The following is a 27283-nucleotide window of genomic DNA, read 5'->3' as shown; positions in this document are numbered from 1 at the left end:
TGGGTTGGATATGGGTATGTCTATGTATTCATCTGATCTGAATGCAGAAACTTTGGTTCCATGGCCTTGTTCTCTATGCAAAACCATCATCCCTGAGTCAGAGGATTTCCCCTGCCTTTGGACATGTTGTTCAGTTGAAGTAACCTTTGATGCCTTGCCATGCACCTTTGAACTTGATGATGAGTTTCTATTCCCCATAGTTAATTGGCTTGGAAGTTGAAGTAGTATTTTTTGCAAGAAGTAGTGAATTTGAACTGGTGATGATGGAAGGTGTAGGTTCTTGGGGGAGGAACAAGATTAAGGTTTAGTGGGACTTAATTGCAAGTTGCTAGAGGTGCATGTAAGCTTGTTTTATAGTGTTTGTTAGGGGTCTAAATGGAAAAGATTAGGAAACTAGAAAAAAGAAACGTAACGTGTTTTGAAATTGTGATCCTTGTAGCCTGTAGGAACCAATTTACTATCTGTTTAAGATTCTTGACAGAAACATGTGAGGGAGCTTTTTCAAGATTTTCCATGTAATGTGTGTTGATTGGATTAGACTCGATCGGAATAGGAAAGTACAACTATTACATATTATTATTATGGTTTTGGGTAGCCAAATTTGGTGGCTGTTTATAGTACTTAAAGAAAAAGCACACAGAAATATACAAGGATTTTTCAAAGTATCAGATTCTAAAAAAGACTTGTAGAATTGAAGAAATCAAATAAAGCTCAGCTGCACTGCAATGCTACTTTTAAGAACCTGCAATTATTTGTCTCAAGTGCTTGTTATTGATTTCACACATGACCACCAATGTTATCATTGTCAAGTCAATTAATGTTGTTTAACTTCAATTTTATCAAATGTACTTATTTTAATATTAAAGGGTTAAAAATAAGGATGCTCATCTAGAAATTGTGTGGAATGGTTTCAACTTGTCATGTCTCTTCAAGGGGGAAAAGTAAGTCATAGTTCTCAATGAATATATGATCAAACATTACAGTTTTCTTCCCTTTGTTCTCACGCCAAAAGATTCCCTCTTATACCATCTATTCTATTCCATTCTTCCACCGTTGATCAACCAGTTTTTTTCTAGTCAAATTTAAAAGACCAGAGTTTTAGACAGCATGGCCATTTTGATAATTATTACACCTAAGATTCTATTATAAAGAGAGAATTATGACTATGCATAGTGCTTTGCTAGCGGAAACATGTTAATGTTGGGTTCAGTTTTGTAAATGATCATAACAATTTTATAACTATTACCCCTAAGATTCTCTTTTTGTAACATGTTGGTTTCGTTTTATGAATTAACCTCTCAAATTTCATCTTTGTTCTTGAGGTGTTAAGGAATCCGGAACTACAGTAGCAACAACTTCTTGTCAGAAAATTGCCTCGTTGTCAGTAACATATATAGCCCCACATCGTCTAGAATTGTACTTATAAGTTGGTTTATATAACCAGCGCATGACATGTTTGGTCACGACCTTACTTGAACAGGTCTGTTCTATAGGCTCGTACAACTGTATCCTTGAGTTCTAAGGAGACAGGCTTTTGTTGCATGGGTCTCATCTTGGGCTGTAGAGGATCGTTCTTGGTTAGCCTTGGCTGACTGAGATGGTCTCATGGCAGTCTGACAGACTAATTAATTTTTTTTAATGATATTTTATATTTAATGGAAAATAAACTTCCTAATTTTTTTGTCATTCTACAATTTTGCAAATAAAACACATTCAACTATAAGTGTACAAATGAATTTCAAAAAATAAAAACTTTACAAATGGCAAAAACATGTATACCTTCTCTAGCAATCTTTTTTTTTTCATGCATCGAAAACTACAAGAAAAGACAAACTAAACAACAATAAAGGAGTCTCTCAACATGAGAGTCTTCAATTCAAACGAAGGAACGTCTAAGGCAGAAAAACTCGAATTTGCTGTCAAAGCCTATCCTAGCAAGGTTCAGCAGGATTGTTACATTCATGTGGGATTCTTCTCAAAACAATATTTAAGTCCTTAGCCATCAGCTCTTTTATCTTCCTAATGACCCGGGGTGCCTGATCCATATCCAGTTCATACACAGCCTCTCAATTAGTGTCGACTCACACATGAGGTTTCGCTCTCCCCTATCCCAAGCCATGGTCAACCCGTACTGCTTCGCCATTGCCTCCACCAAGAAAGGGCTCCCGCCAAGCTTTGCACCCGTAAAGCCCGCCACCCAGCTCTCACGATCATCCCTGAAAAGCACTCCTCCACCCATGCAGTTTTCCAAATCCCAAAACTCTCATCAATATTAAGTTTCAGTTGACCAGGTAGAGGAGGAATCCAATAGTTACTCAAAAGGAACTCACCACCTTCTTATGAAGCAATTTGTTTATTAAAAACATTTATGCCTCAGAGCCTACTAAAAATTTGTTTATTTCCTACACATTTATTTTTAGAATTTTCTTATGAATTTTCCTACAATTTGTAAGTTTTTTATATAAATTATAATTCTACAGGGAAATTACAAGAAATATTAATTTTTCTTGGAAACTTTTTCAGGAAACAAATTTGCAACATATATTTGTAGAAAAAAAATTCCTGTGAATTTTTCTTCAAATTTATTGTATGTGGATTTTTCTACAGTTTTTTTATGAACTTTCTTACAAATTAATTAAAATATTCTTTCAACTCATTGAGATTCATTTAGGAATTCAAATTGATGAATCTCTTCTGTTTATTCTCAGCTTAACACACAAAAAAGCAACAATACATGAATCTCTCACTCAGCTCTTGTAGAATGTTTTCACAATCTGCAACCGGAATTAGTTATGTTTTTTTTTCCCTTGTAATGAGAGTGAGAAGTTGATCTCTCTGGTGCTTCTTGATTCATTGAGGCTTGAAAGCTCGAAATTAATCTCTATGGTGCTTCTTGCTTCCGTGAGGTTGAAAATCTATATAGAATCCTAATTTGATTTTTGATACACTAAAGTTGATCTATGTGCTGTTTTTTTATTCCATTACATTTCAACCTGCTTATTCTCTCTTGACATGATCCTAAGAGTGGGTTAAGCTGGATTTTTTCTTTGATTCAATTCCCTCGATTTTTCCTCATATGAAAATAATTCATTGTTACATTTTTGAATATCTGTCGTAGCCCATACATAATTCGTATCAAATTCTTGTTGAATATATTGTGCAACATATGAATCCTCTTCAAAGAAAATAGAAATTGTTTCCACCTTCTTTTTCAGTATTCCATCTTTTTCAGGTTTCTTGCATTTTTTCTTTCACTATGCTCTTTCAATCTCTTGAAGTTCATAGAGTCTTGGATTGGAGGCTTCCTGCCCTACATTTCTCACAAATTTCTTTAGTGCATAATAGTCAATGTCTTGGTTAAAAAATGATGATGATGGTCATGCACAAAACACTTGTACATCACCTAATGTGGGACTAAAAAGTGTTGATCAAATTTTGACTTTCATGTAAAATTTCAATTTTTCTCGTCAACTTTGACATGATTTTTTTTACTACGTAAACATTGAAATTTGGTCACTCTTTCACAAGAATTGTTGGTGGCAACAATTATCATTCAATTGCCACCGACCTCATGTAAAACTAACATCCCCAACTTTGCATATAAGTCATAGAATATACCTCTCGGAACATATTGTAGCAACATCTTGGTTCTGTCTTGTAATGGCAGAAGCCTCGTCTGGTAAACATGAAGGGGAAGAAACCACAAAATAAAAGCTTGATGAAGCTTACCTCAAAGATTGGAAGATGAAGTTTGATGTTTAAAGCACGATGAAGGTGATGAAGGTGAGGATGAAGAGCTTCAAGCTTGAGGCTTGTGAATTGAGGTGTGAGTGAGAGTGAGAAAGAAAGTGAGTGGGGTGAGGTGCGTGGTATGGGAGGGGTTATTTTGAATGAAAAGTATTTGAAAATTGAGTTTGGTGAAAAATTGGGTGAGTCAGGTGAGGAATCGAACACCCTTTGATCAAACTTTGAAAAAATGGATAAAGAAGAACTAAAATCTCATATCAGATCGACACAATTACCCACTAGTTTCAAGTTTAACTCTCACATCTTTATAAGTTGAGGCCTAAGGGTTCGAATTTCCCTACACATAGTAAAATTCTATCTAGTGAGCAACTCTCATCTAACGGATCTTCTGACACTCACTCCTACTTAGGACTGAGTCTCTAAGTGGCATCCTATCATGCCACTAACACCATGACCATAGTTTAGGAATGTTTCTTCTCCATTCTACCATTTTTTGTAAAAAAAATCTAAAATACTAACAAATTGTACTTCTTTTATTTTTTTCCCTACTTAAAATACGTTGCCATGTTTTATTTCTCTCTCATCATGTAAAGAGAGACAAACAAGGAGGAGAAAAAATTGGGCCGCACGGGTCAATGTTGGGCTTCCAATCTAAAACCCTCAATTTCCAATCCAATCAACTCACTCTCTCTTCCCCTAAAACCCTCGTCTCTGCAATTTCAACTTTCTCTTCTTCTTCTTCTTCTTCTTCCTCCACTCTCTGCAATTTCAATCTAGGTCTTCACTCTTCACTTCAGAAATGGCCACAACGCTCGCTCTCAGAAACTCCTCTTCTACCTGTAGGAGACACCTCTCCTATCTCCCATTCTCCTCTCACATCCTCCACTCCTCTCTCTCCTCTTCCCCTCTCTTCAATGACACTCCCTCCTCGTTCTCATCACCTTCTTCCTCCAACCCGTGGTGGAGATCCATGGCCACTTTCACCCGAACGTAACCCTCTCTCTATAACTCTTCGATTTTCTGAATCGCCAGATTTTTTTTGTGATATTTTTTTTTTTGGTTACAGGAAGCCTCATGTTAATGTGGGAACTATTGGGCACGTTGATCACGGGAAGACAACGCTAACTGCCGCAATCACCAAGGTTTACTGCAATTTCAACTCAAAAAATGAACCAGATTTTGAGGCTTTAGGTTATTTTATTTGACATTATTTGTATTTGTACAGGTGCTTGCTGATGAAGGGAAAGCGAAAGCTATTGCCTTTGATGAAATTGACAAGGCCCCTGAAGAGAAGAAGAGAGGAATTACCATTGCTACTGTGAGTACTTGTTTTGCGCTTTTTATTCATTTAATTTGGCATTTCAATGAATTGTGATTTTTTTGTTTTGTTTCTATGTATCGCTGCTTTGTTTGAGAAATGGACTATTTGTCTTGATGATTGGATTTTCAGGCACATGTTGAGTATGAGACTGTGAAACGGCATTATGCACATGTGGACTGCCCTGGACATGCTGATTATGTTAAGGTAAGCTGAAAATTTGGTCTCATTTCCCTAAAAATAGAAAGTTGCTTGTAATTTCTAATTATCTTGCAACAGCTGAGTGGTTAAGTTTAAGAAGTGACTATTGAATTATTAGACCTAGGATTGTTGATGGGTTTAGGTGGTAGAATGAGATTAGGTTAATTTAACTGACAGTTCTCATTTTTGAATGTACATTATTTATTTGTTGAATGTGGAATTCATCATTTTGGGTGCTTGAATATCTTCATCTTCTATTCACAAATGGGATGGAAAAAGCATAATATGTCTTCTGATTACCAAAATGCTTTATTTTAAAAAATGACAATGAAAAAAAATTACACGAAAAACTTGCCACTGTGTAGCTGTATTTCTCAGATAACTTCTATGTCTTCTGAAATTAGTGCATTTAGCATTCCAGCATGGCTTGATGTACCTACAGGTTGTTTGTCTAATGGTTTCTTCACTGTAAATGACAAATTCTTCTTATTCATCTGCTACACTGTTGCATTGGTTATGTTTCTGCAACTGTGCTTGTTTAGTTATACACAATTACACATACCTAATAAATGTTTGTTTCACAGAATATGATTACAGGAGCTGCCCAAATGGATGGTGGTATACTAGTTGTATCTGCACCTGATGGACCGATGCCTCAAACCAAGGAGCACATTCTTCTTGCTCGCCAAGTAGGTATTTTATTAAGTTGGTTTGTAAGTAATTGAAGCATATGTTTAGGTCTCCAGTTGCTTCCTTGCTTCTAGGTTAATGAACTTGTTATCTTTAAATGAATTGTGCAGGTTGGTGTGCCATCTCTTGTGTGCTTCTTAAATAAAGTTGATGCTGTCGATGATCCAGAATTGTTAGAACTTGTAGAAATGGAGCTCCGCGGTAGGGTGTTTCTCAAAGACTTCACCTTCCTTCCTAATTCATACTTTCTAAAAGAATGCATCTGCATTAGTTCCTGTAGTCCCCATCATGTTTAAAACTTCAAGGTGTATTTATGTTCATTATGTATTCGGCAGAGCTTCTGAGCTTCTACAAGTTTCCTGGGGATGAAATCCCTATCATTAGAGGTTCAGCGTTGTCCGCTTTACAGGGTACAAATGACGAGATTGGTAAAAAGGCTATTCTAAAATTAATGGATGCTGTAGATGAATACATTCCTGACCCTGTGCGCCAGCTCGACAGACCTTTTCTAATGCCAATTGAAGATGTATTCTCCATTCAGGTAAATGGGCATGGACTTCTTCTGTTTGTTTTTTTTTTTTTTGAAGAATGCCTACTCATTGAAGTGAAGATGAGTTTGTTAATTTTTTAGTCATATGTTACAGAACCTTGCGTTGACACTGGCATTTATCTAGTTTCAATCACTTGATACTTTAAAAAAACTAAAAAAGTGTTTCCTCTTTTTTTTTTCGCTTCTATTTTTTTTAACTTGTGTATAAAAAATTATGTTCTTCAATGCTGTTATGAGTCCACAAAATCTGCATTGATTTCCTCTGGTTTATAGGAAAGAAACATCATAGTTAAAAGCAATGCTATCCAGAATGACACTTTGGCTGCTTAATATTTGTAATTTGTGTTAAAGGGACGAGGAACAGTAGCTACTGGCCGTGTTGAACAAGGGGTAATCAAAGTTGGTGATGAAGTTGAGGTTTTGGGTCTCATGCAGGTATGCTAGTTCAGTCATTTTCTGGTTTTAGGCTGCCACCTGATTCTCATCATTCCTGGGAATTAGTCTATTGTTCTGTTTCAGAAGTATCGATGAATTCTTTGCATTGTAATAATGGTTATTCCTGACACTGAGCTTTCCTTGGTAGGGTGGTCCTCTAAAAACAACAGTAACTGGAGTGGAGATGTTCAAGAAGATTTTGGATCAAGGACAAGTAAGTTAGTATCTTCACCTATAAGGGCTATTCGTATAGTATTATGAACTAACGATTTCAAAATCTTATGCTATTTGATTGAAGTATGTGAATGGTTTTTATATCCGACACATCCTCTCATCCAAGAGCTTGTTGGGTTTAAAGAGTGAACAATGTACAGATTCTTCTTGTATTGAAATTTAACTTTTTATTTTAGAAGAATGAGGTTGAAAAGGATCTAATGCTAGACCACTTGGTCATGGATACAATGCCATAAACTAATTATGTCTAAAGGTTAAGCTACTAGAGTAGAACATATGAATGGTTTTATGAGCCCGTTTGTATGTGGACCAAAGAGCACTTTTAAGAGCTTATTTAGTGTTTTTTATAGTAGATACTAGATAAGCTCCAATAAGCCTGTCTCCAAACAGCTTCATAATCTAACACTGCATATGCTAAACTAATGTGGATTTTTACATTTCTTAGGCCGGTGATAATGTTGGTCTTCTTCTCCGTGGTCTGAAACGTGAAGATATTCAACGTGGTCAGGTTAGTTGCAGTGATGAAGCTTTTTCTTATTTTTTAGACCTTGTTGCAATTTGCGAGGGAACTGTATCTTATCTGTATTTGTTTCCATAAGAATTGTCGAGTTTAGATTCAAACTACGAGGGTTGAGAAACAACTTTCCTAACACTACGTTGTATTGAAAAGGTCATTGCTAAGCCTGGTTCTGTAAAAACATACAAGAAGTTTGAGGCAGAGATTTATGTGCTCACAAAGGACGAGGGAGGGCGACACACTGCTTTTTTCTCTAACTATAAGCCTCAGTTTTACTTGAGGACTGCTGATATCACTGGATCAGTAGAGTTGCCTGAAAATGTTAAAATGGTTATGCCTGGAGACAACGTTACTGCCACATTTGATTTGATTTCACCAGTTCCACTTGAACCAGGTCAGTATGTCTCAATTTAATGAAAAAAATTGTTTCTACATGATTTTCAACCACCATTCATATGTCATCCATACACTGCAATGTTATCCTCACCATATGCTGTATATTTTGTACACTTCATGCTGGAGTGTCAAAACTGGAAAGTTTAGTTTATGGCTTGCTATTGATTTTACAGGACAACGATTTGCCTTGAGAGAGGGTGGGAGAACAGTTGGTGCCGGTGTGGTGTCAAAAGTAGTGAGCTAATATGCGCCTATTGTCATTCAACTTTTAATCTACACATTTGCAAAAACACAAACTGTGGTGATCAATTAATATATTCAGCGGTTGTTGAGTAAATTTTAGGAGAAGCTCATCTTCATTGTTCATTTTGTAGTTCATAATTTGTCAACATGCTCTTGATAGCTGCAGACTGTTTCTGCTTTATGAAAAATAATGTTAATCATCTATATATGCTTAACCGTCAAGTCCTAGATGTTGGGTTTTTACAAATCTTTCACACTTTTTTGTTTAATATTACCCTTTTGTTTTAAGCTCTATTGTTGTTTACTTCTTTTATATTGTTCTCAGATACTGATAAATTGAGACATGATTTTGTAACGTGTATTTATGAGATAATGGCTGATTGTCTCACTGTCCCATAGCATGAAACTAGTCAGACTGAATTCTAGTGCGCACGTATGTATACCATCTATACTGTTAACCATTTTACTTGAATTGGTTATACTAAAATGAATCGTGGTTGTGAATGTAATTGAGTTAAAATCAACTATATGAGATTTGTTCTCACTGGATGCGATTTATTTACATGGATCATGCTATTACCAATATTGCTTAAACAAATCATTAACCTTCAGAACTCTTAAAAATTATCGTATGTGTTTTCATTAGTCTCATTTTACATTTAAGACTATCATCTATATATTTGAGTAACCTTTCCATTTGGTGCTTCTATGGGTTTTAGCATTATAAGTTCAAAACTCCTATGACCTCATTGTTTATATTAAGAACCGTGGCCCTTGTCTTGACAAATGAAAATCCTATCAATTTTACACGTGAAGTCATCTAAGACAAACATAGTAAATTGTCAACAAGGAGAGTCTAACCATCCTATGTGGAGAGTCATTCATGCTCTCCTTGTTGGCTATGGCTTCATTGGCTATATTAATGGCAATGGTCCTTAACTTATTTTTTCAAGTTTTATTTTTTCTTTACATCGGAAATATTTTACATCCTTTAGGGATCAATCCCAACCAGGACTTTCCCCTCCCCAACCTATTTGCTCCATAATTCGTACCACTTAGCTAGCCAGGACTTTGATGACTTTACTGCTAACATACAAGTTTAACATATCATTATTTTAATTTAAATTTTAAAAGTTAATTAATTACATCCTTAAATTAATTTATTTTGTCCCTCAAGTTGTAAGACAGTAAGAGCTAAAAGACAGTAGGTAGGGTGAGGGAAGTCCAAAGATCAATCACTGAAGGGTGCAATTTATCTTTTCAATGTAAAAAAAATTAATTCATTGTTTTTTTTTAAGAGTAATTCATTGTTGAGAAAACATTTTCTACTTAAAAAAATAAAATGACAATGGAGTGGTAGAATGAGGGGAAATTCAAGATCAAAGTAAATAGGAAGGAAACTTAGTCAAAGCTGATATTAATAGTGAGTATTAATAATATTTTTTTTGGATAAAATATTAATAATATTCTATATATATCTTTTTTTTTGAACGTATATTCTACTATTAAAGAAGTATAAAATTGATTGAAGTAAATGCACATCGATATCTAAATATAAATCTAAATCTAAATACAATATAAAAGAGAAACTATAAGAAGGAAAGAATTGACACTTGGCAAGCATTGAGGGACCTTTCAACCATTTTTCCAAGAATTAAATAAATCAAAAAGAAAATGTTATTACTACTTTAGGAAACTTGGGAATGGCTCACTTGATAATTACAACTTTAGTTAAGGGTAAGCATGTAATAGCCCACTTATTTTATTTTTATTTTGAGTTTTTAAATTCAGTATTATATATCTTCACCCTCCTAAGCTCACGCGCAATATTTTTTGACCAATCATGGTAATTGTTTTCCACTGAATATGTATAACCTTTTTCTCTATATAAGAACTTGATGTTGCATGTTCCCGTTCATTTATCCATGGCAATTATAGTAGGAGTGGAAAATTCAATTGAGAGTGCCCCGACTTAGACGCTGCCGTTGTTCTTTATTTTGTGTCTATTGATTTCTTCTTGCTTCCATTCATGCGTTCTTTCTTGATTTTGATTATTTGGTTGCAGGACTTCTCATTCTCAAGGAATCCAGCAGGGATCAATAACTTTTTTTACTGTCAGCATTGAAGTTGTAAGTATATGTTCTCAGGATATGAATAATTTCATGTGTTTTTTTAATTCTAACTAGATTCAGAGGTTTTTTTCTACCTCTTGCTTTAAAGCTGCTTGGGTGATGACTTAGTAATTAAGTTGCTGTTGGGTTTTTTTGGCGCTGTTGATGTTACAGGGACCAATTTTAGGCCAAATGACCATGCTACTTGGGTGCTAATTTACTGCTCAAGTTGCAAGATCAAAAGCTACATGTAGCACTCTTATTTTATGAAGCACTCCTGAGTAGTATTAGTAATTAATGGATGTAGTATTTTCGGTTTAAAATAGATTAACGAAATGTCTTAACATTTGCTCAAGCCTAATTCTTTAGGAGATATTTCGCTTATACATGTAGTATCTTTCCTCACTGCTGTTGCTTTATTTAGTTCTTATTTCTTAATGTTTGGCTTAATAATATTGTTTAGCATATTTAGTTTCTTCATTTATGTCCAAGATTATGAAGCAAATCCTCCCAAACTTATGAAGTACTGAATTTTATCCAAGTTTCAGCAAGAAAGCTGATTTTGAAATATGGGTTGGAAGATGATGCCATTGAATTTATTGGTTCTGCCTTGGCAATTCATTTTTATGTTAGTTTTGTGTATATGCCTAACAATTTTCAAATTATCCTGACAAGGATGCATCAAATATATCTGATTTTCACTATCAATGTTTGTACTTTGTATGATCATGATATGTAAAATGTTTTGAACTCCTACAGAAATTTGAAGGTGTTGTACTTTATTTGCATTATAGGATTTCCTTTGGATTGATCATCTACAAGAAGTTAGCGGTTAATTGTCTTCTCTTTTGCTTTCAGATTTTGTTGTTGAAAATCTTCCCCTATATTGCAGTATTTCCTTTGGATTAATCATGTGCAAGAAGTAAGTTGTTCAATTGATTACACTAATCTTGATTGTCTGTGACTCCGAATGCAGAGACTGCGGGAAGCAGTTCTATTTGGGAAGTGAAAGCTTAATTTAGATGGCATTGTTTAATTAATTTATTGGTTGGAAGCTACTTCTTTTTTGTTTGTTTGATAACTTTTCCCTGTGTGTTTTGAGGGGATGAATTGGGCTAATATGAGTTCTTAATTCCAACCTGCATGCTTGGAAGGAATTATTATTTTTTCTTGATTTTGTGAAATTGACCTAGATGAAGAGAACATCACTTGAATTGAACCGAGGGTGTCGATGCTACTGATTAGGCAAGTAGCTGAGGTTTTGTTGGAGCATTTTCAAAAGCATATTTTGTTGTCTCATGTTCACTGCTTTGTTTAATGAACACTCTAAGTGAATTTTCCTTTCCTTAGATATTAGGAAGATTTGTCTAAACTGCGCTGCAATGTTCATGAGTGTATTTTTGTTTGTTTTAGAGTTCCTTCTGTTTTCATCTTTATTTTTAAGAATTTTTATTGGAGAAACTATTACTGGGTGTGGAGATGTAAGGTTTTAGGAATTTCTCTTTATTTTGGTGGTTATCTTAATTAGTATTTCTCTTTCATATACTTTCACAATTTCGAATTGGTTTTGTTTGGGCTGATGCAGGTGTTTGTGCTAATGTTGTGTTTGAACTTTGAATGCCAGGAGAAAAAAAGTATGAGTTTGGAGAGATTAAAGCTTGGTTTATTTTTCTGTTGACAACTGCAAGTTGATGTTGAAGGGTCGGAACTGAAATTGTTTTGTTGCCTTTAGAGGATTAGTTGCAAGTAGAGACATTTTCATGTGATGTAGATCAGGCAATTCATTTCGGCAGAACAAAACATTTTACGGATTCACTTTTTAGACTTCTCTTTACTTTATTGGGGCAAAGATTTCGTGTTGTTTGATTCATTGTAAACACTCTTCCTCACCCTGATCTATTTTGTGTACGTTTTAAACATTTGTTATAAGTTCTTGATGTCCCTTATTCGAGAGGGCTTATGTGTACAAGGTAATTTCATTTATGGTTTTGTTTGTTTTTTTAGTATGTAAAGTTTGCAAGTGATAATTGAAGGAGTCAATAATTGGCTGGTATGCTCTGTTTGGATGGGGAGGTGAAATTAAGGGGAATGATTATAAGTGGGAAGAATGTAAGTGAGAAGAATATAAGTGGAAAATGAAGTGATTTTTAGGTTGTTTGGATTGAGATAAAAGTAATGGAAAATAGATGGAAACCGTACAAGAAGATAAATGAAAGTTATTTAATATTACTAATCTACCCTTATATGTTGAAACTAGATTATAATAGAAGATATCTACTAAATATTATAATAGAAGATATCCACTTTATTTTATTTTTAAAATTAAAACTAAATATTGGAGTATAATAGAAGATATCCACTATTTAAATATTAAATTTCTATCATTATCTTGGATTTCCTTCACAAGTTTTGTACTTATGAATTGGCCAGCATACTCTAATTAAATTTTCAACATTCAACTTACGCTATTATGGTGCATTTATATCTTTTGGGGAGCCAAGATATGATATTTTATGAACTTCAAACTTTCTAAGCCATTTATGATTAATTTGATTCTGATCAAGGAATGGAACCTGTGCGTCTTCTCCATATGGTCCCAGGTGAAATTTTTGAATATATAGTGTGATGACGGACATTGATGCATTAAGCTATAAGCTTTCTGATGATTGACAAATATTGATTTTAGTATGTCAATTTTGTTTTGAATTGTTGTATTGGTATATGCATAAATAATAAGAGTAAAATCCACCGTGCACGGGTAACAACATTCTACTTGAAAACACTTTCATGTTAAAGTTAATATAAAATTTAATTTCGAATAATTTTTTTGCTGCATCGAAAAATTATTTTCTAATAATTTAAGTGTACTTTTAGGAGTGATTATATATATATATATATATGTGTGTATTTTGGTTTCACTTTGTAAGTCCCGAACCTAATAGATTAAAATATATGTATTTACATCTTCAAGACAAAATTCATTTATAAGACAAGGTATTTTTGTAACCAAGATTAGAAGACATTAATGCATATACGATCTATATTGTTTATATTTAAATTACAAGGTTAATGATTTCTCATACATTTTGAAAGAAAATACTTTCACATAAAAATTAATATATATATATATATATTTCATAATTTTTTAAATAATTTTAGGAGTAAATATATATAAAAGTTGTGTGAAATTTTGCGGGTTGTGTGATAGTCGTTGTGGTTTTGATTTGTTGAATGCTCTTTTTTTTTAGTCTCTTAATTATAGCAGCTAAAAAATTTGCAAATATTAATTTTAGTATATCAATTTTGTTTTGAATCATTGTATTGGTATATGCTTAAATAAAAATAGTAAAATCCACCGTGCACAGGTAAGATCATTCTACTTGAAATCACTTTCATGTTATAGGTTGATTTTCGAATAATTTTTTTGCTGCATCGAAAAGTTATTTTTGAATAATTTAAGTACACTGTTAATAATTTTATGAGAAATTTAGGAGCAGTTATATATATCTATGTATTTTGGTTTCCCTTTGTAAGTTCCGAACCTAATAGATTGAAATATATGTATTTTCATTTTCTAGGCAAACTTCATTTATACGTCCCATGTGCAGAATTAATGATTTTGACTAACTAATTTCTTTTTTTTTCCAAAATCTTTATATTATTTAAATCGGTGTATGAGTATAAAATATTATATGTGTCGGAATGTATGTTTTTTGAATATCTACATCTTTATTATGATTGTTCTTTCATTCTTTATATCTTAAATTGTTTATAATCAAAATCAAAATATTTATTAATGTGTCAAATATAATAATAAACTTCGCCGTGCAACGCACGGGTAAAAACACTAGTGTTGATAGATTTTATCAGTCTTCAACTATAAATAACACATGAAGTTTAGGGTTCAAAACATCAATCCTTCTTTCTCCAACAATTTGCGTTTTTGGATGCTGAGAATTGTTTTCTATTTCATGTTGCAATGGCAAGATTTCTGACCTCAATCCAATCTGTTGCTGAGAATACTGGTTTGGGTTAATTGATTATATATTTTTTTTTGTTTTAGTAGGTCCAAGTCCATTAGATGTTTTTATCAATTAAAGAGGGCAGAGGTGGAAGAAGAGCAGTTGGAAGGATTAAGTAAGGATAAGTGGGGTTTGTACCGTGTATAAAGAGGATATAGTTATCCAAATAACCTACTAAGAAGGTGGAGTTTGTCTATGGAATATAATATGGTTGTTGTTTATCATCTTCTTTCTAATCCATGTGTTCCATGATGGTTTAGCCTATGGTAGGTTTACTTAATTTATTGTAATTGTCTTTTGTATGAGATGTGAATGTGAATTGATCTTTGTTGGTCTTGAGAGCTTGATTTTAATTTTTTTTTGTACCGATCACTGAATTTTTTTTTCAGATCAAATATGTTCTCATTTTTACAGGACTTTTATATTCAGAGAAAGAAGTGAATTTAATTTTACTGCTTCAAGATGATTGATGGATTTGGGGTCATGTGAGTTTAGAAGAAGTTTCATTCTTCGAAAAAGAAGCTTCAAGGGCTTGCCATCTGAAAGTTTACTGCTGATTTGGTCTTTATGGTAAGAATAGTTACTGCCATGAGTGAGGCTGCAGCCATTCCTCTTGATAAGGGAATTCTTTTTGTGAAATAAAGCCAGTAATGTTTTGTGAAGTTGCTCATCTTGGAGGAGGCACAAACTGTTGTCTCTTGAATTTAAGAAGAGAAGCATGTGCAAGTGAAGGCGGTTTCAAGCTCATAAGATAAAGTTGTGTTCTTGAATGGAAAAGAGTTTTTTAAAGAAGGTTTGAAATAGGTGCGCTGACATGTTTCTTCTTTGTTGAACATACCATGAAGCAGCTAATACTTGATTCGCTGGCTCGCTGCCTTGATTTTTGAGATGTAGATTGCTGCTTCATATATCTCTTCTCAATTGCATGACAGGTTTACTATTTTTAGTGGCTTTTGCTATCACCTTTGGGGGGCATAATTTTCTTTTGAGAATTGTCTACTTGAAAGTGACACAGATAATGCTTTATATTGTTGTTTGGTACTTCCACATTACTTTGAAAATTGTTCCATTCAAATCATATATAATTTTATAAGTAAAATTCAAATGTAACAATAAAACCTAAAACTGGAAATAGAAATTAGAGAAAAGTATCGAAAGTGTTTTTAGGATAAAACTTATATATATCGTAAAGAATTTTTATAATTACTCATTACTATTTTCAAAAAAATTAAAATAGTTTTAGAATGAAATATATTAAAAGTAACATAAATTAGAAGGTAAAACTAGAGCTTCTACGGGGTACTAAAAGATTTTTTTTCTTCATAACTTTAAAACTTAGATTCTTTTGATTGGAATAAATTTACATGTATATTTTTTTATGAATAAATTAACTCCTATTGGGAAGATTAATTTATGTTGTTGCTCGGTACTTCCATATTACTTTGAAAATAGTTATATTTGAATCATATATAAAAAATAGAAAAATAAAAAACAATTATCAAAGTAATATGATTGCCAAATTAGGGATTCCATGCCACGGGGAAGAACATTAATACTAAAATATTTCTGAGTTAAAATAAAAATAAAAAACATTATCAATATTATAGATTTTTTAAATAAGTTTAGAAGTTAATATGTATAAAAATATGCAATTTTGATATTAAAAATTTGTCACACGGGGGAGTGGAATAAATTAACAAATAATATGGTCTATATTTATTTGTGTAAGCTACTTAAAGCTCATATAGGATGAAGATTTTACATGGAAATAGTTTCAAATTGAAATTAATAGAAAATATGTTTTAATTTAATTTTAGTACTTTTCCCAAACTTTTTAAATAATTTAACAGTAGATTTAGAAAAGAATTATAATTTGATTTTGAATATAAGGTTCCCACGGGGAATTAGAGAAGAATAAACATATTTAGTATATATTTATTAATTATATAGTAAAAATCTCCTACATGAGGAACAATTTGCATGAAAATGCTTTCAAGTTTATACTAATAGAGAATGTTTTAATATAATTTTATTAATTTTTCATTTATTTTAAAATAATTTAAGAGTAGGTATACAAAAGCATTATAATTTAATTGTGAATATAGGGCTCCCACGGGGAATTAGAGTAGAATAAACATAATTAGTCTATATTTATTAATTACATAGTAAAAAGCTCCTACATGAAGAACATTTTGCATGAAAATACTTTAAATTGAAACTAATAGAATATGTTATAGTAAAATTTTAGTACTTTTTCCATACTTTTAATTTAATAGTGAAAATGAGGATCTCACAGGGAAGGGCATTTAAATTAAAATATTTCCAAGTTAAAATAAATAAAATAAAATTTTAAGAAGTAAATACATATAAATATATAGTCACACGGGGATTGAAAATATATATTCTATATTTATTGGTGTTTAGGTTACATAGTAAAAAGTTGATACGATGAGGAACATTTTGCATGAAAATACTTTCAATTTGAAACTGATAAAAAATGTTTTAATATAATTTTTATACTTTTTTCTAGACTTTTTAAATATTTTTAGGAGTAGATATACAGAAGTACTACAATTTGATTTTGAAAATAGAATACGATGGGGAAGAACGTTTACATTAAAATATTTCTAATTAAAAATAACAAAAGCAAATTTTATTATAATTTTAAGGATTGAGAGAGAGAGAGAGAGAGAGAGAGAGAGAGAGAGAGAGAGAGAGAGAGAGAGAGAGAGAGAGAGAGAGAGAGAGAGAGAGAGAGAGAGAGAGAGAGAGAGAGAGCAATTCCCAAATTACATGAAAGCTTCTCCATATTTTTCCGTATATCCTCATTCCAAAGCCTATGTTTCAAATGATTCGAATGAGCTATCTGTTGCATTTTTTATAATTTTTTTAAATGTTTGTATACTACTTATTTAGGGATTATAAAATCAAAATTATATAGTGTAAAAAAAATGTAATTTAATGTGATCCATTTTTTCTAAATCACATTTTCCATATGTTATAATTTGGGTATAATTATTTGGAGGTAAGAAAAACGAAATAAAAAACAAAAATCATGTAATTTATTATATTCTTACATCATAAACACATTCATCAAATATAAAATTTATTTTATATTTATTTTTCATTTATATAAAAAAAATTAATCCATATATTAAAAACAGTTTTTAATATTCGGGAAATATGCCCCCGTGCAACGACACGAGTAAATTTAATATGTTATCCATATTTTCTATCATCTTATTTGGAGATATGAAAAATGAAAATAAAAGGATAAAAACAAATATCATACAAATTATTGTATTTTTATATCATAAAAAAATTAAAAACACAATGAATTATATTTAGATTTTTTGTTCATTCATACAAAATAAATAATTCTATATATTAAAAGCAAATTATTATACACTTGGAAATATGTCCCCCGTGCATCGGCACGGGTATACATACTAGTACAATATAAAAGAGAACCTATAAGAAGGAAACTTTTGACACTTGGCATCCATTGCGGTGAGTTTCAGCCTATTTTCCAAGATTAAAAAAATTTAAAAAGAAAATATTATTACCACTTTTGGAAACTTGACAATGGCTCAAAGGCTATTTCATGTATTGTTGAAGGGTAAGCATGTAATAAGCCATGTAAATGATTATATTTTTTATTTTTTAAATCTGGAATAAATCTAGCATTAATCAAAATGCTCAGATTTTTATCCCACTACCTAATTCTAAACCAATCAGGTTTTAGCATATTAATAAATTTTAAAAATCTGATCATGTATAATTGTGCTCTTTAATAGATTTGAGATGCATTCACCTTCCCTACGTGATTTCCTGTGGTTGTTTTTATATCTTCAATTTTTAAAATTCTTTACTATATTTTTTTACATGTATTGCCTACTTATTGTCCAATTATAAAGTGGAAAATTTAATGAAAATCAAGAATCAGTTACTAGCCGTCCACATTGAGCCTACAACCCATTATTGGAAATCATTTATTCTTATACACTCCCAATACTTAATAAATAATTAGAATTCAAATTTTGAAGATATTCTCAACACCATTTACTCATATAAATAGCTACACATTTTCTCCGATAAACACCACTTATTGTTTTCTCTGCAACTTTTCTCACGTTCTGATTTTCTCTGCATATTTTCTCAACGTTTAAAGGTTACCATCTTGCAATGGCTCCTGTGTACGATAAGATCGCCAATCTGAATCCAATTAGAGTTTGCTAGAGTTATAAGGTTATGGAGTGTTCGTGGAGGAGGCAGGTTACTAGAATTGATGAGTTTGATGGATGATGAGGTATTATTTAGAGATTTTACAGTTTTATAATTTATAGAAATTGACATGTATCATGCTGATTACTAATCACCTTTTTTTCAAAATTATAGGGTTCCAGAATCCAAGCTATTGTGCTCTATATAACACTGTTTGATATTATTTTGCAGCATTTGAATTAATATTTTTCATTTTATAGATATCGTATCAGGATAAAAGTAATAGACGAAACTGACTCCACAGTTTTTGTTATATTCGATCGCCCCGCATCAAATCTCCTGGGACGGACGGACATGTTCTGAATTAATCGCAAGCTGTGAGAAGATAACTGTCATGTCTTTTGATGTTTGACGAATTGAAATTAACATGCTAAAATTTGTGGCCCTTTGATGATTTTCATTATATTTTTGCAGACTGTTGCTGGTATTACATGTCCTGAAGAAATTATGAATCTTTTAGACAGGAAATTTCTTTTTAAAGTTGATATCATGAAGGACACTGACGGTTACTTTGAGCCCTCTTATACTGTTAAGAGGGCCACTGATGATATTAAAATCCTTGCTAAGTTCATAGCTGCTGCTCCACTGAAAGAAAATGATACTTCTGATGTATCTGCAAGTCTTTCTAAGTATTCATCTGGTTCTAATTAAGAATGTTTTTATGGTGCAGCCATTGGTAAATTACTAGAACTTAAAATTCTATTCTTTATTATTTGATAAATTGAAAGGTGGTGACACTCATATTTTGGATTTATTTAGGATCTGAATAGCCAATTTTCAGAAACTGAATGTGAGAGTTCAAAGGATAATACAAAGGATGTTGCTCCAACCACTGGTGAAGTTGTGATCGAAAGTCCTGCAGAAGTCCTGTCGCCAACCTTAGAGGAAAATGTAATTGACCTTGATTCTGATGCAGCTGGTGTTGTCAATGGTGGTACAATTTCTACACCACACAAGAGGCTTTCCGATGAATTCCAGATAGAAGGTAATGGTGGAAGTAGCACCACTACTGTGAAGATGATTAAGAAGATTATGGAGAGAGAATGCTTTGATCTCTGTTTCATATATTGATTTGAAATTTTAATGTAATTTACTGCTACAACATTTCAAGCTTCATCTCTGACATGTTTATCTTGGTAAAAAAAAGCTAAATTAAGAGGTGAATTTAGTATAGGACTATTTCTAATCATGAGTTTTCAAGTGGTTACTTATTTTCCTATTCATCAAAGTGAAAGAAAATTTGTGTTATGAGAAAATTTTCCTTTTGGATAGCTTATTTTTCTATTCAATTATTCATCCCAATGAAAAATGCAGGTATTTTTCTTCTGCTGAAAAGTTACATATTTTTTTTTGAGAAGTTGACCAATAAATTTGGAGACGCATTACAACTTCATTATAAAAAAACAGGGCTCCCATGGGGAAAAACATTAACATTGAGATATTTCGAAGTTAAAAATGATAAATAATAAATTTTTAAGTTACTTCATGAGTTTTAACAAATTTCTTTTCAATGTTTATTAATTAGATTACAGTAGAAATTTAAATTGCTTGCAGGGAATGGTGCAGAAGTTAACGTGGATGGCACTGGAAAATATGGCTTGAAGAGAGAGAATTGAGAAACAAAGACAAATAGAAATGTAGCTTTTAAAAAAAAAGTGTTTAATTACTGATTACTCAAGTGTTGACATTTTTAAATATAAGAAGTGGGGGAGTTTTTGTCTAATAGAAAAAATGTTAAGTGTTAACTTACTCCTTCATAAAATTAAGTGGGAATAAGTTAGCAAATCTCAAATATAAAAAAATTGCCACAGAGAATGAAATAAATTAACATAGATGGTCTATATTAATTGCATATTAAAAAACTCATGCGGGGAGGAATATTTGACATGAAAATGCTTTTAAATTGAAACTAATGGAAGTTAAAAACAAAATAGAAACTAATGGAGAATATGTTTAAATATAATATTAGTACATTTTTCATATTTTTTAAATAATTTAAGAGTAGATATACGAAAGCATTATAATTTGATTGTGAATATAGGGCTCCTACGGGGAGTTATAAAAAAATAAACATATTTAGTCTATCTTTATTAATTATATAGTATATACTACATGAGGAATGTTTTGCATGAAAATACTTTTAAGTTGAAACTAATAGAAAATGTTTTAATATAATTTTAATAATTTTCCCATACATTTTAAATAATTTAAGAGTAGATATACATAAGCATTATAATTTGATTGTGAATATAGGGCTCCCAAGGGGATTAGATAAGAATTAACATATTTTGTCTATATTTATTAATTATATAGTACAAACAAAGCTCCTACATGATGAACATTTTGCATGAAAATACTTTAAATTAAAACTAATATAAAATATTTTAATAAAATTTTATTACTTTTTCCATACTTTTAAGTAATTTTAAGAGTAGATATACATACTCATTTTAATTTGATTGTGAAAATATAGATTTCACGGGGTCTTACTATTGAAATATTTTCAAGTTGAAAATAACACATAGTATAATTTTATAATTTCTTTCATATGTTTAAATGTATGTATATATATATAGGAAATTTTGACGACAATTGGAATAAATGAACATATATAGCTTATATTTTTTTATGCTTAAGTTTTTCGATGAGAAAGCAAAATAAATTATTGAGTCGCTAAATTCAAGGTTTCTAAGCATCCAATCAGCATAACAATCTCACAATTCAAGGAGGGAAGGAGAGAGAGAGAGAGAGAGAGAGAGAGAGAGAGAGAGAGAGAGAGAGAGAGAGAGAGAGAGAGAGAGAGAGAGAGAGAGAGAGAGAGAGAGAGAGAGAATTATAAGTTCAAAAACACTGAAATTGGTACACCTAAAAGTTCATGTGGTTTTCTTTATTTATTGATCTATTGATCTATATTTGTTTTACAGGCAATATGATAGTCTATTGATCTTTATTTGGCGTGAATCAGGCTAGAAGATCTACTTGCTTACATTGTTAGGCAAACAACAGCCAAGTTACGAGAAATGAGGTTTTGCTGGTGCAAATAATTGCGGGTAGAAACGACTCTAAAGGAGGAAGATTTTCAATTAAATTATATAAATGAAATATTATTTGTATATGAGCGTATTGATACATTAATCAGCTGGTAAAATATTTATGCTAACCGAAATACTAATAAATATTTATGCTAACTGAAATACATTGTTGGAGTCATGAACGAATTAATTCCGTGAAAAAATTCTCCAACCAGAAGTCAATTATTGAAAATTTGCAGTTGTGTTTTTTTATTTTTTTGGTGGTTAACAATTAGATAGATTTGATTTAAAATCCAGCAATTTTGTATGCTTCACTGGAATGTGATGTTTTTCCACCAGAGATATCTATTGCGATTTTTAGTTAAATGTTCTTGCTTTTTGATAAATATATTATAGTATTTTATATAAGAGAATTATTATTGCATCCTTTAATTTTTTTTATCCATCCGTATTTATTTAGAGTTTAGGAAATCAAAATTATTCATCTTATTTGGAAAAATGAAAAACGAAAATAAAAGGATAAAAAAAAATCTTACAAATTATTGTATTATTATATCATAAACAAATTAAAAAAAATTATTATTAGATTTTTTGTCATTCATATAAAATATATAATTCTATATATTAAAAGAAATTTATTATATACTTGGAAATATGTCACCGTGCCGATGCACGGGTATACATCTATATATATTATAAAGCAAAATCACTCAAAGAAAAAACCTACCACGTGGCATCGCTACAAGAATTCTGCTATAAGAGTGATTTTAGGAGCTTTTATGCCACGTGTCCTTCTATTAAGCAGCGGTTAACTTTTTGGACCATAATGCTACTAGAAAAATAACTTTTAACTCACTTAGTAAATAACTTCTCACCAATTAGAAAATCAACTACCTAATTTCTACCTCCATTATTCACGTGAAATTCATTTTTGATTTCCAAAATGCTTTTAGAAAACAAACCAACTTTCTGAACTCCCACCATGTCTATTTCTATGATAACCATCCACCCGTCTATTTCCTAAGTGAACTTCCTTTTGTTTTTCCAAAGTTCATGCTTTTAAAAAAAAAACAACCATTTACCTCCGAACTCCCACCACGTCCATTTACATTTTATAACCACCCATATTGTATACCATGTATAAAATCACGTCTATTTCCTACTAAACTTCTTTTTTTTTTCCTTCCAAAGTTCATGGTTTAAAAAAAACCAACTTTCACGTTGGTTTACCTCCAAACTCCCACCATCATTTACATTTGATAACCACCCACCATGTATACCATGTATAAAAAATCAACCGCCAAAAAAAGATAAACTACCTTGAGAAACACTTCTATAAATTCCTCATGTGATTTCATAATTCATTCATCACTTTTCCATCTAAAAGTTGTCATGGCTCTTAGTCTAACTGTTGACGATGTTTCTTCCATTTCAAAGGAAAAGGATGTGTGGGGAGTTATTGTGAAGGTGGTGCGGAAGTGGATGACTCCAAGTTTCGATCGTTCAAAACTTCCTAATTCGATGGAGTTGGTTTTAATGGATGCAAAGGTTCGTCTTCTTAGTTGTTTTAAAAATATATATCTATTTGACTCGATGTTAGTTTAAAATTTTAAGTTTTTTCCGTTCACTTACATGTTCTTAATCTACAGGGTGATAGGATCCATGGCACAGTGCAAAGGACTCATGTTTATAAGTTTAATCATTTGTTAGTTGATGGTCGAGTATACATGTTGTCACATTTCAGTGTTGGCGATAGCGCTCTGGATTTTCGTACAACGACACATGCTCACAGGATAATCTTTGGTTTTGATTCGGTTGTTCAAACCCTAACCGACGATCCCATCACTAAGAGTCCTTATTCATTTGTTTCGGTTTCTGATCTCATGTTCAATCATCCAGATCAGACACTGTTAGTCGGTGAGATTTCAAACTAAAACTGTATACATCCGTAAAATTATTTGTGATCTATCATATTTTGTTTGTCTCGCAGATGTGATAGGGATCCTTACCGGCCATAGCGGCGAGCAGGAATTTGAAAAAAATCATCAAGTGAGAAAGAGGATTACCATAGAGATTGAACAAGAAGGGTAATTATTAGTATTTTGAACAAAAACGCAAAATCTATTAAAATTTTGAATTCATTAACGAATTATTGTGAGTAATAATTTTAATCATAATTTTGTTGAAAACAGAGTGAAAGTTGAGTGTGCATTTTTTGGAAGCTACGTCCAAGAGCTACTCTCTGCTTTATCTTCACGCGATCTGAGCGGCGTTGTGGTTTTAATCCAGTTTGCAAAAATCGAGCCTTTTAAAGGTATGTTCGGGAAAAAAAAATTGTTTATATATGGTGTGTTCAATGTTTCTTTTTATAAACATATTAAAATAATTGTGTAGGTCAACAAAGCCTGCAAAATGCATATGTTACAACACGGATCCTCTTTAATCCTGAGATTCCTGAAGCTACTGCTGTGAGGGACAAGTACGACCATATACATTACTTATGCTCATTTGCATATTAACTTTTTAATTTTATGGCTTCATTACAATTGACATAATTATTGATGCAATAGGTTTTTCGAGATGAATGAACCTAGATCTCAGATGCTTACTCAGCTGTCCGACTCTTCAAAACCTTCACTCGGTGAAGAGTTCTTAAAACTCTCAGATATGAAAACTTTCGAGCAAATTAGATTCATGGATGAGGTCTATCAATATTTCTTTTCTAAAAAAATAATTTTTTATTTATGTTTTTTTTCTTTTGTTGTTTTTAAATGTATTTAAGTAACCCGATCATTTTATATAGAAGTCATGCTGTGTTGTGTTAGGGACCATCATACAGATACCTGAGGGGAATAATTGGTGATACAATGCTTGCAAGTGCAACAAAAAAGTTATTTGGGATGAGAAAATGTATTTTTGTGATAACTGTAACCGTCATTATTTTTCCATGATCCCTAGGTATTGAACTACCTATTCCATTTTGTGAAGAAAATTAAATTTCTTGACCATTTAATTTTCCTTTTTTTTTTTGGTGATACTATAGGTTCCGTTTGCAAGTCAAAGTAAAGCAGGGTAATGACATTGCTACATTGGTCATATTTGACAAAGAAGCGAGTGTTCTTCTTGAAACTACTTGTGCTGACTTGGTTGATTCGTCAACAAAGGTATGTGTTTATGAGATCAAAGTGCAATTTTATCAAAAAATGTAATACTACTGGTACTCTCTTTTTTCGCATGTCTTAGTGCTTAAATGTTTAATTGGTGACAGAATCCTGCTGGCTCTGGCTCAACAACTCCTGTTGAATTACTTAAGTTGTTGGAAAAGAACTTTCTCTTTAGGATTGAAGTTAACAACACTTCAAGCTACAGGTGTGAGTCATCATATCGTGTCAACAAAACTTGTGGAGATCCCGGCTCCAGGTTTGAGCCATCATATCGTGTCAAGAAAATATGTGCAGATCCCGACTTAATTGCTCATTTCAAGGAAACTCTCCCTCCTCCTAATGTAACTAGGCTCATTGCGAATCATTTTTTCCTATATTTGTTGAGTTTATTTATTGAAAATGTGTTGTTCACATATTATTGTTATCTTTTGTTTGCTTATAGGACGACACTCCTCCATTACTATTGCTAGAAACACCTACATCTGATGAGAGTGTTGAAAACGCAAGTCCCAGTTTGGCCAAGGTTACATCTACTATCTATTTTACTTAGTATAAATTTTTATTTTTAATAACTATGTTGTTATCTAAGTTTTTACTACATAACAGGATCTTAATGAAGAGTTTGTTGCTGCTGCGAGTGGCGATGTTGTTGATCCTAACATAGAAAAAGAAGAAGTTCCCCAATGCAAGTAGAGCACTTACTCGGAGAATGAAGGAGTTGGTTCAACTAATAACAAGAAGAAGCTGATCAAGAAGATTAATAAGGAGAAAAATTGACAAATCATATTTTGGATGTTAATTTTATGTATTGAACTTTTCATGTTCCTTTTTTAGGCATTATGTTTGTTTCTTAAGTATTTCATGTTTTCATGTATTTGGCTTAGTCGCTATGTTTGTTGTTTAAGTATTTGGCTTATGTTTTTTATGAAGAACTTGATATATTATTTTAATTTAAGATGTTTAAATTTTCGTGCAAATTTAAAGGATCATTTGACCATTTCATTTCAGTTTTTGGTTTAAAAATGAAGCTTTCACATTTCTATCTAAATAAATCAAATTAAAATTAGGAATTGTAGTTAAAAATTGAAAAATCAATGTTTTATCTAAGTAAAGAAATTTAAACTTGGTCATCCAATCATAGGGAATGCGAAATAATTAAAATAACTCGACCAGAAACTAGAAGCATAAAATGGAGGTGCAATGAATTCAAAAGTGTGTTGAGTGATTTCCTTATTCTTTAAAAAAAAAACTGCCGAAACAAATAATACATGAATTAAAAATTTAGAGAAATACATTAATAATTATTTTAAGAAGAGACTACATGAATGTCATTCATGTTATCATTCAATGATCCAAAAATCCTTATCATTTATAAAAGGTTTAAGTTAGCAATATACACTACTCATTACTCATGATTTAAACCTCACCGTCATTATTTTCTTTGATAAATATTTTTTATTAAAATAATATTTTATATTAATTTTATTAATAATAACCACCCCAATAACCCACAACACACATTTCAAACCAAAAAACCACAACCCCACTAACCTCATAAATTGTTTTTTTATAAACCCCCCACAAATTAATATATATTCGAATTATTATTTTTTTTAATAAAAAATGTATTTTTTTTATCGAAATAAATATTAGATATTAATGTTGTTAAAATAACCACCACACTAACCCACTAACACATATTAGATATTAATGGTGTTCTCTCTGCTGATTTGACTTTGATGCATTAATGAAAGTTCATTTTCCCGTAAAAAAAACACATATTCGACCAAATAACCACCACTCCACTAACCTTACAACTTAAAATTCTATGTGAATTCTATTTTTTTTAATAAAATTTATTTTTAAACAAAATAAATGGTATATTTTAATATTGTTAAAATAAACACCCCAATAACTAGCAACACACATTTTGGACTAAATAACTGACACTCACTAACCTCACATCTCTCTTCCCTTGCTGATATTCATCCCACCACGTTGAATATAATGTTTCACTATGGATCCCATGAAACACTACCAAAATGATTGATAAAAAAAATCGGATAGAATATTAAGATAAAACACTAATAAATTTTTAATAAAAATTGAATAACCACCCCACTAATCCACAACACACATTTTTAACCAAATAACCACCACCTCACTAACCTCACAACTTAATATTCTATTAGAATATTTTTAATCAATAATAAATATGACTCCTCATTTTTTTAAAAAAAATACACTACACTCTGACAACACATTTTTTTTTTTTTTTGGTTACATGGAGGGCTATGCCCGGAAAAGAAAAGAAACTATACTAAGATAGTGCGAGGGAA

General features: G+C 31.6%; 2 protein-coding genes, 1 long non-coding RNA gene and 1 pseudogene across 3 annotated transcripts; all 4 read left to right on the top strand.

Annotated features, from left to right (window-relative positions):
* The first annotated feature begins 1462 nt into the window (after nucleotides 1-1462).
* On the top strand, nucleotides 1463-1623 carry LOC130734970 (small nucleolar RNA U3; annotated as a pseudogene).
* Nucleotides 1624-4426: 2803 nt separating this feature from the next.
* On the top strand, nucleotides 4427-8625 carry LOC130730747 (elongation factor Tu, mitochondrial-like). Its single transcript, XM_057582840.1, has 12 exons — nucleotides 4427-4737; nucleotides 4814-4889; nucleotides 4973-5065; nucleotides 5198-5272; nucleotides 5851-5955; nucleotides 6067-6157; nucleotides 6292-6497; nucleotides 6858-6941; nucleotides 7090-7155; nucleotides 7621-7683; nucleotides 7846-8086; nucleotides 8262-8625. Exons 1-12 carry the CDS (start codon nucleotides 4547-4549, stop codon nucleotides 8330-8332), a joined length of 1362 nt encoding a protein of 453 aa, XP_057438823.1. The 5' UTR covers nucleotides 4427-4546; the 3' UTR covers nucleotides 8333-8625.
* Nucleotides 8626-10252: 1627 nt separating this feature from the next.
* LOC130732685 (uncharacterized) lies at nucleotides 10253-12425 on the top strand. Its single transcript, XR_009017104.1, has 4 exons — nucleotides 10253-10315; nucleotides 10397-10460; nucleotides 11301-11364; nucleotides 12067-12425. It is a non-coding gene; the product is annotated as an uncharacterized LOC130732685 (long non-coding RNA).
* Nucleotides 12426-23172: 10747 nt separating this feature from the next.
* Nucleotides 23173-25637, top strand: LOC130725497 (uncharacterized). The gene is made up of 10 exons (XM_057576719.1): nucleotides 23173-23328; nucleotides 23430-23697; nucleotides 23771-23867; nucleotides 23973-24094; nucleotides 24175-24259; nucleotides 24351-24428; nucleotides 24824-24944; nucleotides 25049-25285; nucleotides 25387-25467; nucleotides 25551-25637. Exons 1-10 carry the CDS (start codon nucleotides 23173-23175, stop codon nucleotides 25635-25637), a joined length of 1332 nt encoding a protein of 443 aa, XP_057432702.1.
* Nucleotides 25638-27283: the final 1646 nt, after the last annotated feature.

Source organism: Lotus japonicus, chromosome 1 (genome assembly GCF_012489685.1).
Source record: "Lotus japonicus ecotype B-129 chromosome 1, LjGifu_v1.2".
Classification (NCBI taxonomy): Eukaryota; Viridiplantae; Streptophyta; class Magnoliopsida; order Fabales; family Fabaceae; genus Lotus; species Lotus japonicus.
Note: the sequence above shows the minus strand (reverse complement) of the source record. Positions and strands in the feature narration are given on the sequence as shown.

Excerpts from the sequence above, each read along its gene's own strand:
- LOC130730747 (XM_057582840.1), top strand. The coding sequence starts at position 4,547 with ATGGCCACAACGCTCGCTCTCAGAAACTCCTCTTCTACCTGTAGGAGA. Across the intron at positions 5,273-5,850 it reads GACATGCTGATTATGTTAAG|AATATGATTACAGGAGCTGC; the intron begins GTAAGCTGAAAA and ends TTTGTTTCACAG. Across the intron at positions 7,684-7,845 it reads AAGATATTCAACGTGGTCAG|GTCATTGCTAAGCCTGGTTC; the intron begins GTTAGTTGCAGT and ends TGTATTGAAAAG.
- LOC130725497 (XM_057576719.1), top strand. The coding sequence starts at position 23,173 with ATGGCTCTTAGTCTAACTGTTGACGATGTTTCTTCCATTTCAAAGGAA. Across the intron at positions 23,329-23,429 it reads TGGTTTTAATGGATGCAAAG|GGTGATAGGATCCATGGCAC; the intron begins GTTCGTCTTCTT and ends CTTAATCTACAG. Across the intron at positions 23,868-23,972 it reads ATAGAGATTGAACAAGAAGG|AGTGAAAGTTGAGTGTGCAT; the intron begins GTAATTATTAGT and ends TGTTGAAAACAG.